Genomic DNA, 15049 nt, shown 5'->3' on the forward strand with positions numbered 1-15049 from the left:
GTTTTGCTCAAGTAAAAGTATCAATACTGCAATGTAGAAGTACTAGAAGTACTAGAAGATGTAATGGCATAAATATTTACGTAAAGTAGGCCTATAGGTACCAAAAGTAAAAGTATAGGCTACTAATTATGCAGAATGTCCCATTTCAAGATTTCAAAATGTATAAAAATATATTTGAAAATAGCAGAACTATACAAGCTCATAATGCATCACACCGTGACGCATTGTGAGATCTGCTATTGTCAAAGGGCCGCAATTTATATAGGCTGAATTGGTTACTGTATGTTTGGTTTTTGTAATAATTATACAAATCTACAAAGTAACTAGTAAATAAAGTTTTCAAATAGTGGAGTAAAATACTGCAGTAAAGTAAAAGTAGGCCTACCTCAAAACTGTATACTTAAGTACAATACTTAAATAAATGTACTTAGTTACAGTACTTTCCACCACCATATGACATGCTTTTTAAACAAATTCTCCACTGGTATAATGATTATTTTCAGGCCGCGACCCCTCAAAATAATCCTAACTGAACTGCATGGGGACCTCCCCATCCACGAGCTCACAACGCCACACAGTGTTTTGAGCTTGTAGATCTGCTATTTTCAAAACTTTCTTAGTTTAGGTAATATTCGACAATTTGGGCCAATGTTTGACAATTGTTTCTTAGTATAGATTGTTGATTACTTTTGACGCAGTAATGGTTTTATAATCTTAATAATGTTTAGGGGTATTGAAAAGGTATTAAAAGTCCTTAAATTGTCAGTTTTGAAATGTGCAGATATACCCGGTATGCACTTATGTTGGTTTGTTTACTGTAGTGAGAAAACAATGTTGCACATGAAACAAATCATCAGGGATGTCACGATCCACAGTTTGAGAACCATTGCTCTATGACTAGTAAAGCTGTCAAAACTGTGCAAACATGTGTAATTGCTCATGTACGCCTATTTAAGCATCTTAAATGTGGCAGATGCTATGTCACCAGCGTGTATAGCCCTACTCTCTCACTTGAAAGATGGTTTGTTCAAAAACTCTAAACATGTCTCTGTCTTCAGCTTACTGTCGTCCGTCCGTCCGTCCGTCCGTCCGTCCGTCCGTCCGTCCGTCCGTCCGTCTGTCTGTTTGAACTGAGGGAGAGACAGACAGACAGACAGACAGACAGACAGACAGACAGACAGACAGACAGACAGACAGACAGACAGACAGACAGACAGACAGACAGACAGACAGACAGACAGACAGACAGACAGACAGACAGACAGACAGACCCTCTCTCCCTCAGTTCATTTCAGTTCAAACATGCTTTATTGGCATGCATGTTTTATGAAACAATTATTGCCAAAGCATCCAAGTACACTGGGAAATCAAAAATAGAAGGAAAACAAACTAATGAAATAAAAATAAATAAATAAATTAACCAATCTCTCTCTCTCTCTCTCTCTTTCTCTCTCTCTCTCTTTCTCTCTCTCTCTCTCTCACTCTCTCTCAACCCTCCGCTTTCATGTGAAGTCGGTATTGTTTGATATGTGATGTCTATTCAAATCTGAGAGAGAATCATCTTGTATAGGCTTTTCACATCCCACACTCCCTTTTCCTCACAATATTCTTTTCTAACTATTGATTGATGCATGTGCAGCATTTGCCATAATATGCCCAGACAAAAGAACAAGAAAGCATAGGAAACTATTACAGACTAGAGGCGATGACAAAAACATGCATTGTTCAAATACAATATACCGGTATACCAATGTGACATATTTCTTTCGGCTTTTCTCCCCATTTTTGTCAATATGCCACCTGCCCACACACATTTCTGTGTGCTGTCACTGCTGTTGTATCCTAGGAGGTGCGTCCACCGGGAGGACGTAGAGCCTTCGTCCTTCCGCAGACTCGGTTTGCACATTGTGATTCCACTGGAGGAAGAAGTTCTACTACATTTTCTCAATTTTGTAGTACTAGTAAAAGCCCTGTAAGATTTGACTTGGCCCGGGTAAAATGACAAAAGTATTCTGCATCAAGATATAGCCTACTATACAGTACCGAAATAAGAGTGCTAAAACTGTCCAGAAAAAGCTGAAATATCAAATAAATGATACGTAGCTTGCAGAGTTAGTTCAGTCAGATATACTTGAGGGGTTTCATGCTGTGCTCAAGGGTGCATACATACAGTATACTCAAGGGGTTAATATGCTGCATTACTATGTGGGTGTATTCAGTGTGTGCAAGACCCACATGTCATTTGCTGATGTGGCAGTCAGCTGACCAATTGGGCGGGGTATTTAAGCTCACCTATACTGCATGCTTCTTCCTGTCTTCCTTCTGCATATGGTTCCTGGTTGTTGTCAAGGACTGTCTAAAGAGGACGAGACGCGAAGACCGTACTGGCGACGCCATGTTGCTCACATGGTGCTCCATGGAAGGAAAGAAACATGCGCAGTTGAGACCAGGAAGTTGGACATGACAAATCATAGATATGGCACAAATGGCCCAGCAGATGGCTTGATGCCACTGACAGGAGATATGCTTGTACATATCATGTCATGTCATTGCATTTTACCTTTTATATTAACGTTTTAACAGCAAATGGATAAGTAAGTCCCAGCATGGATCATCACAGAGACAGTAATGTTGGTCGGACGTGACATATGTACAAGCATCTCTCCTTTCATTGGCATCACGCCATCTGCTGGGCCATTAGCGCCATATCTATGATTTGTCATGTCCAACTTCCTGGTCTCAATTGCGCATGTTTCTTTCCTTCCATGGAGCACCATGTGAGCAACATGGCGTCGCCTGTACGACGCCATGTTGTCTTCGCGTCTCGTCCTCTTTAGACAGTCCTTGGTTGTTATGTGATGTTTGCTCCCACCGCCACCCCAGCACCACCGGTGGGCTCTGTTATTTCTGTTCCCCATGTTTTTTTTTTTATTGTATATCTATCTATCTCCCTGCTCGTAATGTTTAATGATGGTGTTTAATTGTGCCGAGGAGGGAGAAAATATGTAGCAGAGCCGAACGCCAAGATAAAATATTATATGCACACTTGTATTCTCATTCTATAATAAATATTGGTTAAATCTATTTGTGAGTTATCTGACTGAACTGGAGTATAAAAAAATATCAAAGTTCTGGAGTAGTTCCAACGGATTGGGTGGCCTTGGTCTTTCCCTAATGGGACTGATCGAGGGTAGCTACTGGAACGTAAGTCGGGACTTGATCACCCCGGCTGGGTCGCCTGAGTGAGGGGTATGATGTTCGAGAGACCCGAAACCCTTACCTTGTACCTTGGGATACATCACTGAGACGTCCCAGGTGCATCCATGCAATGTTGTTTTTTAGTTATCAAATATATGACTTTAAGGGGTCAATGCATCTCTTGTATTAATACTCAACATAAATAATTGTAGTGGAGCAAAATATTTGGTAAATACAGCATGCATTGTGTGTGTGTGTGCGTGCGTGCGTGCGTGTGTGCGTGCGTGCGTGCGTGCGTGTATGCGTGCGTACATGCGTGCGTGCGTGTGTGTGTGTGTGTGTGTGTGTGGGGGGGGGGGGTTGTATACATCAACAAGACTACAGTTGAGTACATTTACTCTGTTACTCTAGCACTGATAACGAATGTCACAATTTCAACTGCCCCTGGTTTGCACATTGTGCATCCAGCTAGGGGGCTAGTTATGTCCATGGTTATGTGGCTTTGCCTTTGGGGAGAGTGGTTTGGATACTGTGCATCCTGCTATAGGGGACTGGTTATCCATACTTTATGGCTGTAGTGTATGGTTTGAACATTAATTTGTGCATCCCGCTAGGGGACTAGTTATGTCCATGGTTATGTGGCTGTAGAGTGGATGAATTGTGCCTTAATGAGACTGCAACACGTGCTGACTGTTACACGCTGCATTAACTTTTATTCCTACATGCACTTCATCTCAGCTGCCGAGAGAGATTACTGCATGGAGAGAAAATGGAGAACTGCACATTAATGTAGAGTCTAGACAGACAGACAGACAGACAGACAGACAGACAGACAGACAGACAGACAGACTCCATAAAACAATAATCATAATTAAGCCCTGAATTGTAACGTAAAAAAGTGGTTAGTCCTCAAATTCGATGCTGTACGTATTATCTACTTTTGCTGGAGACCCCCTGTAAGCCTACCACCCATGAGGACGCTGGCCCTGTGGGTCCCCGGACGGTGGACCCACTCACCACTAGTATATTGTGTGCCAATACATTAGGCCTATTGCCAGTGAGTTTAATTTGTGTTAGCTTTGGAAACCCAGTTTCTTCTTTGATTCATTTCATATTGTCATTCAGGTTTTGTAATTCACACCCTCTGAGCTTGTTGATCGTCTATTTTTGGCAATGAGATGTTTTTGTCTGAGGTAAAAAAAAAAACCCAAAAAAACAGCTACCCTCTTCGGACGTTATCAACATTCAAGTCAGTACAGAGGATTTCTGTTAATTAGTATTGCTGAAAAACCTTAAAACTGAATGTTGAATAAAATAGTCTCCCTTATCTGTCAACCCAAAAAAATGAGAAAAGAATGAAGAATCTAAATAAAACTACAACACCCAGAATTCCCCGCGCCCAAATCCCCTTCACCCGATTGGCGGGCTGCAGAAACCAATCCTCGCGGCCCCTCGCATCCCATTCCCATCATCCATCCTCCCCTGACCGTCATGGCGGCTGTGTCAGTGATGTCTGCTGTCAACCTGCCGCGACTGGCCGTGTCCCTGCTGCTGCTGCTGCTGCTGTGTGTGCAGCCCGGCGGAGGACAGAAGAAGAAAGAGGTACACGCACGTTAATATGGATATTATTACATTTTCAGCGAATTATGCGGGTTATGCTGCCATTTCTGCTGGTTCCCTCCGCAGTGTGTGTATGTGTGTGTGTGTGTGTGACGTGTGCCATGGATTGTGATTGTAGCCAGCAGTGCAGTGAATAGTGATACTCATAGCTACATTGTTGCAACACCATATTATAGCGGGTATTAATAATAATACACATAAGGGTAATTTACATGTAATTAGTTCTTTGCACGGCGAAGCATTTTTGTAAATGGACGTATTATAGAGAAACAATGAGCTGCTATATGGTTGGTTATAGCTGTGTCACGTTGTTTGTTTACACCTGTCCCTGTGTGAGCAGTGAGAGGTGACGTCACGTGCTGCACACCGGGGGGTTGTTGTCGACAAACATCAACTGCTGTGGTGTTTTTGTTATTGCCAGTGGCCTGACTGTTAGGATGATGATGATGATGATGAGAGAGAGAGATCCTGACTTTAGTGCTATACTATTAACTGCACGATTTTGGGTAAAACTATTTGTTTTGTCAAATGTTGTTAACACTAGGCTATATATATATATATATATATATATATATATATATATATATATATATATATATATATATATATATATATATATATGGATTAACCTTAACTCAGATTTAGATAATCATTGATTCTTGTAAATTAAGTAATGCAGATGATTAATTATCAATTTATCTATTGAGAGCGTAAATTGAAACCAAATGGACTCTTCATTTTACGCTCAAGAGTTAAAGATCTATAAGGGTCCATGGTTGCCAACTCTCCATCATTTAGCTGGGGACAACCTGGAACCTCCTCAAGGACCACTAGTGGTCCCCGGACCGGACCACTGGTGGTCCCTGGACTTGACCACTGGTGGTCCCCGGACCGGACCACTGGTGGTCCCCGGACCGGACCACTGGTGGTCCCCGGACCGGACCACTGGTGGTCCCTGGACCGGACCACTGGCTGAAAACCACTGGTTTAGAATGATAATACCTGGACATCATCATTACATTTTCAGTCATTCAATTTTATTTTTACTTTATTCAATGACTGAGCAGTGCCATTTCTCCATGTAACTGCTGGACAACACAAGTTTCATTTGTGCAGAGTAGACGCATAAGAACGAATCATATAGGAAAGATAAGCAGCACCCTCCTTCCATAGATTCAGCAGTTTATAGAGCACCGAAGTCTGACGTCACTTTCAGTAGAGGGCACCAACACACAGGTTCATGTATTTTTTTATTTGCATTGAAATCTCCATAGGGCGATATTAGGTCGCTTCATATAAGAACTGTGTTTGAAAAATAAACCGACCACCCCGACCTTTCTGTCAGGGGAGTGGCTGTGCGTCGTTAATGATGTCCATTCATATTTGATACAGCCAGTTTCTGGAGAAAATGGATTAATGTGGCCGCAAAAGCCTTGAAACTACATATGAAGGCAATGTCGCTGCTAATATACATCACGCCCAGCTGTCAACACATTGCGTTCCTGAGATTCCTTGTTGACGTAAGCTCAGCTGGTGGTGACTCGACTCGTACTAACCACGAAACATTAAATATCAATAAAATAAAAATAAAAATAAACGTAATTGACATTCAGTTTCTGTTGTGCGACGGACAGATGCAGCCACCCGCATACCCGGAAATGTAGTCTCTGGGTTGTTTGACTCGTTTCTAACGCTTATTTTGTTACTCTTTGGGTATTTGTACATTTCCACCTTCAGTCGATGCTTCATATCCATATGAGTGAAAAGGCCGGGGTGATCGGTTCGGTTTATTTTTCAAACACAGTTCTTATATGAGGCGATCTAAAATCCCCCTATGGAGATTACAATGCAAATAAAAAGTACATGAACCTGTGGACTGACGCCCTCTACTGACAGTAGAGGGCAGTGACGTCAGGACTTCGGTTCTCTATTAGCTTGGTTAGCATCATGCGTCTCCTGTGGACCGGTCTGGCCCCAAGCGCTGGGTGGGCGTTTTGCAGCAACCCACGCCACCGCGATGGTTCACCAGGCTACCTACAGTATAGCTTGCTGGAAGGCCATAGGGACACTTCAGTGTGGTGAATGGAGCTCATGTGGGCTGGTGGTGGTGACAGACTGGCAAGCTGAATACAAATCTGCCAATTTAAATGCTTTTGTAGTTGGATGAAGGCATCGCAAAATAAAAGTAATAGGCTATTTGCACAACAATAGATCAGCTCAATACAGAATCCCTGTATCAGTTTTAATAGAAAGAGGGGTGTCTTGATTGTATTTGTAATTACCCTGGTATACCGGAGTAAACCCTTACTCTGAGCCTAAGCCTATTCTGAAGAGATAATTGCCTGAATGAAACATTGTTGGACTACTTAAAGGGGGGAAAACTTGGACATAAACACAATGAATGGATAATGGATGACACAAGAATATATAGTCAGAATAAATAGTGTGGTTGTGTCCTGTAGAAACCTCATATCTCTATATCTCTATCTCTATTGTTGTTAGCGGAATTGCCTGATCACAATTTGTAGTCACACAACTGGGCAGTTGTCAAGTCTGCTTGTTATAAGCAACGTTGGGCTTTTTTCCCCCTATGGTAAATTTTGATAACAGGCACTTTGAACAGGCATAACTCATGGCTCGTTTGGCCAAAAGCCATGGAACTTGTTTGCACATGTGGAACACATCTGTCACTTTGTACATAAAGAAATCAGCTATTTAAAATGCTCATTTGTATGGTCTTCTTTCTCTCAACTTCAGTGTTCTATGTATGGCTTACTGTGCGCATTGCATATAGCTTTTTTGTCTGTACTGTACTGTACTGTACTGTACTGTACTGTACTGTACTGTACTGTACTGTACTGTACTGTACTGTACTGTACTGTATGCTTGGGGTACGAACAGCTGCAATACTGCTGTGTGACCTAAAGTTGCACTGTTGGGCAACCTAAAAGGCCATTCACACTGAACACTATAACTATAACTACAGCCAGCCAGCAGTGTAATTGAGCAGCTTGCACATGTGCGATTTTTCTTATGGCTTGGCCCCGTCTTATCGCTGCTTACAGCTATATTTTGGGCTTGTTACTTACGTATCGTTGCTTCTTTGAACTTCCTTCCATGTTGTTTAAACATTTTCATGTCAAGGACCCCCAAAAAGGGCTCCAGACTAACCTTTTCACAGGTAGCAGCACTGGTGCCACCATGCTTTTCAGTTGGTAGCGCCACCACAAATTGGGTAGCACCATCTTTTTCTTTGTATAGCGTGGTATTCATACATGGACCTTATCATGCCCCCACATTGGGCACCATTAATTTATGTATTGTATGTATTTATGTCAGTTTAAGGTTTCGTATTGAAAATTAAATGCAGTTCAGTTCAGTGCATTCACTTATGTCCACTGTATTTTTAAACTCCACTTCTGGTTTTCACAATAACCAACAAAGTAAGCCAGGTGCCGTGAAAAGATAAACTCCACTTCAGGATTTTGTTTCAACCAAAAAAAAACAAGGAATCGTCTGTGCGCTTGTGTGTGTGTGTGGGTGCTCTATGACGTGCGTGTGTTTGTTAGCTCCGCGGCTATATTTATAGCGGCCGTTCTACAACACGGGCTCGGTCGACACCGGATTAATGTCAGGCGAACGTCCAATGTTTTTATCAATGGCTCCTAACACTCCCAAGCCTCTCTTCATACTGAAAGTTCCATATCTGTTATGGGCTGGGCTTCCCTGGAGCAGCCAACCAGCCCACGTAACTGGCAACCCAACTGTCAGACAGCGTATGTGTGGGGGTGCCGTCAGTGAATGAAATGATAACCACACTTTCCCCGACTCATCCTCCTGCAAGTCGCACCGGTGCGACCTCGTTACATTTGAACCTTAAGAAATTGAGTTGCATAATATGCGACCTAATAGGTCGCACTCTGGAGCCTTGCCCCCAAATGTATATTAAAAAAAGAAAATAAATAAATATAGTAAGACGCCCTGAGGGCGAGAAGCGGCGAGGTCTCGTGCACACATCCGCTTGGGTGACGGCAGACTGCTGGGCGAGTGCTGGCACTTTGTCATGGGGGGTCAGATCAACATATGAAATTAATTCTGTACTGGCCATATATGGAGCGTGTCTTGAGTGTACTGGGTTTGATGAGGTCAGATCAACATATGGAATGTCAGAACAGGTCAGCTCCATATAAGGAGATCTATAACTTTGGGGTGGGCCTGTCTAGAGTTTGAATGGACAGGTATCAGACAGTCAAATGGGAGACATCGAAGAGGAAGGACGGATGGGGAAGGATCAACATATGGAATGTCAGAACAGATCAGCTCCATATATGGAGATTTTTTGAGGTTCTCTCCATATATGCAGATCTAGGTGATGATCCAGTCTTCTCCATGTATGGCTATCCAGGGTTTGATGCGTATCGTGATCTTCATATATGGAGATGGCCATATATGGAGCGTCGACCATGTATGGAGATGGCCATATATGGAGCATCACCATATATGGGGTGGCGTCACCTGCCTGATGGCGGACGGGTTTTGCAGGTAGTAGTAGTAATCTGCGACCTACAGTCGCAATTCTTAAAATAGAAGATCTACAAGCTCACGAGTCCCAACACGACACGCTGAACTTGTATATCTACTATTTTATCTCAAGTGGTAAAACCGGTTGCTACTTTAGGGCTTTTTAACCTGGCTGCTTATGCTTGTTTCTCTTGCAAAAATCTGGCAACAGTGCGACTGGGTTTCAGCCAAGCTAATAGAAGTATATTGTTGTTCAACGTTGATAATACATTGCTGCTGCCAATATGAAAATCTCATTTACTGTGAAGGTGACATTTCCTGTTAAGCCACGCCGCCTGGCAGGATAGCATTTTATATATAGACCTATATTAAAAAGAAAAATCATCAATCCGCATCCACACAAACAAGCTTTTTTTTCTTAAATAAACCCAGGAAGATTAGGCTGGCATTCATGTTCCAGCTAATGTTGGAATCCTATAATGAATAATCAAGCACAACACAATGCAGTGTACTTTTGTTGCACAACAATGGCAGATGAACGCTTTGAGCTCTTCGGAGAAAAAGTAAACGACAGCTTTTGTTGTTTGTTTATTATTGTCGATTTCTTGCCTGTTTGAGTTTATAGAGAAGTGTGATTGTACCCCCAGTTTCAGAATATGAAATATAAAATTTACTAGGCTTACGTTGAATGTTGGACAATGGGAAATTAGTAGATATTGTTTCTCGGGTGCAAACCTATATGTCCAAAACTGTCACTTTTCAGGATGAAATGGTAAATGGTGCATTTTTATAGCGCCTTTATCCAAGACGCTTTACATAGATTGTGCATTACATTCACACATACATTCATACACCGAATGGCGGCGGAAACCATGCAAGGCACCAACCAGCACATCAGGAGCAATTTGGGGTTCAGTGTCTTGCTCAAGGACACTTCGACACCAACTCTGGGGGAGTCCGGGTTCGAACTGGCAACCTTGCGGTTATCATTCAGCCACTCTACCACTGAGCCACGCTGGATTCAAATTCAAAACTACTCAACTACCAATAACTAAAGAACAGAACATTGTGGTAAGCACACTTATTTTCCCCGATGAATGTAGAGACTCTCTTCTTTCTTTTGAGACATTTGGTTTTCACATGTCATAGAACAAAATATTCTGTGGGTCTTCAAAGATTAGTACAAATACTGGCAGTGGCTTTCAGACTGTTCTAGAGAAACTGACAGTTAATGTGGGGATCCTTGCCATAAAAATGTTTAAGAACAACACTATAAACAACTTTAGGAAGCAAACAGGCCCCCTCAAAAAAGCAACCAGCAACTAACAATATTTATGAGATTCTTTGAGCCCAAACCACACCAATGATTCGAGATGCAACGAAACCGTTTTAGCGTTCGTCACAGCTTTCTGATATGTCCCGCTGCACGTCGGCGCTTGCCGGTGCTTATCGTTGCATTGCGCCGTAAGTGATTCAATTCAAAGGAGCTTGGCATGAGAAAACATTAACATTGCCAAAGCAACTGTCAAAATATTACAAATAATAATTACTTTAATAAAAATCAGCTATGTCACAGACTCACATTGGGCCGTTATATATACGGTATACACAGAGTATAAAGCTTTTGGAAACAAATTTGTATAGTTTTAGCAGCAATCTTTTACAGTCACTATGGGACGAATAGCAGCATTTTTTACCTCAAAACAATTGAAATAGTGTACCAAAAAAGCCTTCGATTTAAAATGCGTTTAAAAAGGTAGCAGTTCTGTTCATATGTGCAAGAACCCCAAGCACGGATGTGTGGGATTGGGAACTTGACGGCTCGTGCCGCACACGGATGTAAGCAAGCTGCGTCTGCCCAATATGTCTCTTTGCGTCAAGTTGCAAAAATAATTGTTGCCTCGGGAACTCAGCAGTTCACGTTACGTTGCAAATAAGTTGCTGTGGAAACAGATGTTCGTAGCAGGTCGTTGCTTGTGTGTGATATCACCATTCTGTTGCAAGTAGTTGCATGTAGTTGTATGTTGAAAGGAGTTGCATGGCCAATCATTCATGTGGTTTGGGCTTCACAGAAACACATGACCAATACTTCTTTACTTAACTCCTGATAACATGTTTTGCGCGTTTCACACGATCAGGAGCATTTTAGTAGCATATTTGAATGCTGAGGAACTTCCCACTTCCTGAGTCCATTAAGTGGATGTGAACCTGCGTTATGGCTCCATTAGAGCGAACTGTCCATTAAAGCAGTGGGTCTATTATAATCATTTCAAGTTGTTTGGGACCAATCCTGGCAAGGCAGGAAGCCTGGCAAGGCAGGTAATGTTAATGTGCACCCTCAAGGGTTCCTGGAATTATTTCCTCCTCCATTTACTCACTTATGGCTTAATGGGTCATGCTTTTTTAACAAGGGTAAAAAGGATTCTGTGAAGGGTAACACAGAACCTTTCAGCGCTGTTCCAATGCTTTGTGAGCAGCAACAACAAACAACAACAAAATGCATGTTCGCCAACATTTACACATTTTGTGCCCAAAACGTCTGTGGACGTCCTGGGTATTACCGCACGTGCATAGCCCAAGACGTCTGTGGACGTCTTTTTTAACACGTGGTGCCAAAGTTTGTGTTTTCGCCATTGAGAATGCATTTGGCGTTTAAATTAAATAACTCAAACTATAAAACATTTCAAAGTAAAAAGTTCCAGCATGTGTCTCCACAGTCAGCTGAATTATAAAAAATGTGAATGGATTTTCTAGGTGAAAGTGATTTTGGGCAGTTTTGCGTGGGCTCTCAATGTGTTAATGCATGTTCGCCAACCTTAATGCATGTTCGCCAACCTTAATGCATGTTCGCCAACCTTAATGCATGTTCGCCAACCTTAATGCATGTTCGGACTAACAGGACTTCAGATCTATGGGCAGTCCCCGTAAAAAGGAAGTCCTGACGTCACTCCCGCTGCTCCTGCATCACGGAACGGAAATATTTGTTTTAATTGAAAATCTCCATAAATGTTGCGTCATTAGAACTGTGTTCCTTACATAAACACGTGCACATCAGCCTGGCGATTCTGTCAGGTATGTTACTCGTTAGATTTGATAATGCCTGTGTTTGGATAAAAATAATAAATGTCCATATGAGTAAAATCGCCGGGTTGATTTGTTTATTTTTTGAACACATTTCTTATATGATGCAATCTAATGGGGATTACTTTATAATATGAAAGTGATCCAGGGGGATTGCGCCACAACGGCAGTTATGTCGAACTTGGTGCTTTTTTCTTCCCAAAACTGGATACTCACTGTTATGCGAAAGGAGCTTGCTGGTTGGTCGCTCAGGGAGTCACAGGCAACCAATCAGAATAGTGAGCGACCAACCAGTATGCTGACAATGTGTCAAATGTCGTCGGAGCGCCTGGCCAATCTGGTGGCACCATTCCTAGCCCCTAATGTCCACACCGGGTGGTGGGCAGCAACTTTACCCCTGTGCCACCCGAGCGCCACACAAACAACAAACTTTTACTTACAAAAGTCCATCACGACATAATTCTTATTACACTAGAACAGTTACAGACTTTTCATATGAATGAATGAAAAAACTTTATACTTGGGGAGCTGCCAGGAAGTCTTTATTTGTTTCAGTGCCTCGCTCTGTGTCGCCCAGAGGTATTTGCACAGCAGATGTCAGTGTCGCTGGAAGTCGTTCCCATTATTCACCCGTCACGGATGGCAGTCACCTTTCTATAACCTCTGGGCGACCACTGCTGCCCGCCCACTCACTATAGATGCTGAGCAGTGTTAAGCAGAACTCCATCTTCTGGTGTGCCGCGGTGGGTGGAGTGTTTGGCCTGGAAACATTAGGCTAGATTATTGAACATTGTGTCTGGGCCCGCCGAGGCTGTTCCATCCATAGCGCAGCGGAGCCCTCCGTGGATGGATATAGTTATATATTAGATGATATTACTCTGTAAGCTAGCGGATGATGAAGACCATAGCCGTGCGCGCGCACACACACACACACACAGGTTTGTATTACTATACTTGTGAGGACATCAACATTTTAGGACGGAACCTTTTTTTGAACTTTTAACTGTAAGCCTCAACATAGAAAAATAGCAGATCTACAAGCTCAGCGTTACATGTTGTGTTTGTAGATCGGCTGGTTTTCGAATATGAACCATATATCTATTTTTGAGTGGTGCAACCACTCCTATAACCAGCAATGTCGTTCGTCCCTATGTCTGTATGCCACTCACTCCAGACAGGTCTGATTTTTAACCACACAGTGACCATTTTTCCAGGAAAAGGTCAATTTCTCAAATTCTACTTTACTTGTGGGGACATTTGGTCCTCACAGTAACACACCACACACACACACACACACACACACACACACACACACACACACACACACACACACGGAGGAGACTGTAAGGCGGACACAGGCAAAGATATTGGGACTTATAATTTGAGAAATGTGCTGTCCCAGTCCAGAGCCTGGGGCTGTGGCAGAGAGGAGAGGAGAGAGAGGAGATCTTATTTAGCTGGAATGGGACAAAAATGGTGAAGCAGCATTTTGCATTCCTCCTCCCCCTCCCTCACTCACTCTGTAAATATACTGCCTATTCTCTCCTAACTCCCTCTTCCTCCAACTCCTCCTCTTCCTCCTCACCCTTCTCTGTCTCACTCCACACAACCAACCCATCTGCATCTGTCTGTCTGTCTGTCTGTCTGTCTGTCTGTCTGTCTGTCTGTCTGTCTGTCTGTCTGTCTGTCTGTCTGTCTGTCTGTCTGTCTGTCTGTTGTAGAGTGCTGTCAGTGGCACTATAGGTAATGTGGACTTTCACGTGGTGATGTAATAATAATAATAATTATTATTTACCTTTTTATTTATATTTTTCTGAGGTGTTTAGTATGGATGGATGACAGACAGACAGACAGACAGACAAAGTGGGAGGTAAGGAGGGAGAGAACAAAACAGACAGAGAGCGTAACACAGGAGAAGTCAGCCAGGATGTTGGCATGATACAATCCCCCCCCCCCCCCCCCCCTTTTTCTTCCTCTATACCGTTAGGGAGAAGATGAAGAAATAGTTGCAGCGAGAAAAAGGAATATATTTATATCCTTCCACATCCTGGATCGTTCATCATCATGGATATAATATCCAGAACCCTGTGTGTTGTGTTTTTCCGTCCCATGGCTGACTACTGCACAAAGACTGCATGGTGGAAAGAAACCCTTCTGTAAGCATTTCCCCATAACGTTACCTAGGGATGGAGAGAGGGAGGGAGGGGGGGATGGAGAGAGAGGGGGAGGGAGGGAGGGAGGAACAGGCCAAAGTGAGAGAGATGGTAGGCACTAGGCAGGGGGCAATGAGGAAGTTAAGAAACAATGACAAATACAGAGAGGAGGGGGGGGGGGGGGGGGGGAGAGAGCGACAGAAGGATATGGAGGGGAGAAAAATAGATTCAACCAGAGGGAGAGAGAGCTTGCAAGGTGTCAGGGCTCATTCCACCTGTGTTGCCTTGTCTCCTTATTATAAGTAACTTTGGGCTTGTTTTTGGTAGTTGCGGGTTGCATTTTTATTTTTTATTTTTTTCATTGTGTACTAGTTTCTTAACTGGGCTACCTTCCGACTGTTGTTTAAACCAGTGGTTTAAACTTGGTTTAAATCAATCTAAATGTGTTTATATCCCATCAGATAATTTGGAACCCA

General features: G+C 42.7%; 1 protein-coding gene across 2 annotated transcripts in view; it reads left to right on the forward strand.

Moving 5' to 3' along the window:
• Positions 1–4653: 4653 nt before the first annotated feature.
• LOC306921991 (dolichyl-diphosphooligosaccharide--protein glycosyltransferase subunit TUSC3) overlaps positions 4654–15049 on the forward strand; it is a 138221-nt gene continuing 127825 nt past the window's right edge. For both annotated transcript variants that reach the window (XM_079499342.1, XM_079499341.1), the window contains exon 1: positions 4654–4800. In XM_079499342.1, the coding sequence (XP_079355468.1) occupies positions 4690–4800 (111 nt within the window). In that variant the 5' untranslated portion in view covers positions 4654–4689. The remainder of the gene's footprint in view (positions 4801–15049) is intronic.

Source organism: Electrona antarctica (assembly GCF_951216825.1).
Source record: "Electrona antarctica genome assembly, chromosome: 4".
NCBI classification, from domain to species: domain Eukaryota; kingdom Metazoa; phylum Chordata; class Actinopteri; order Myctophiformes; family Myctophidae; genus Electrona; species Electrona antarctica.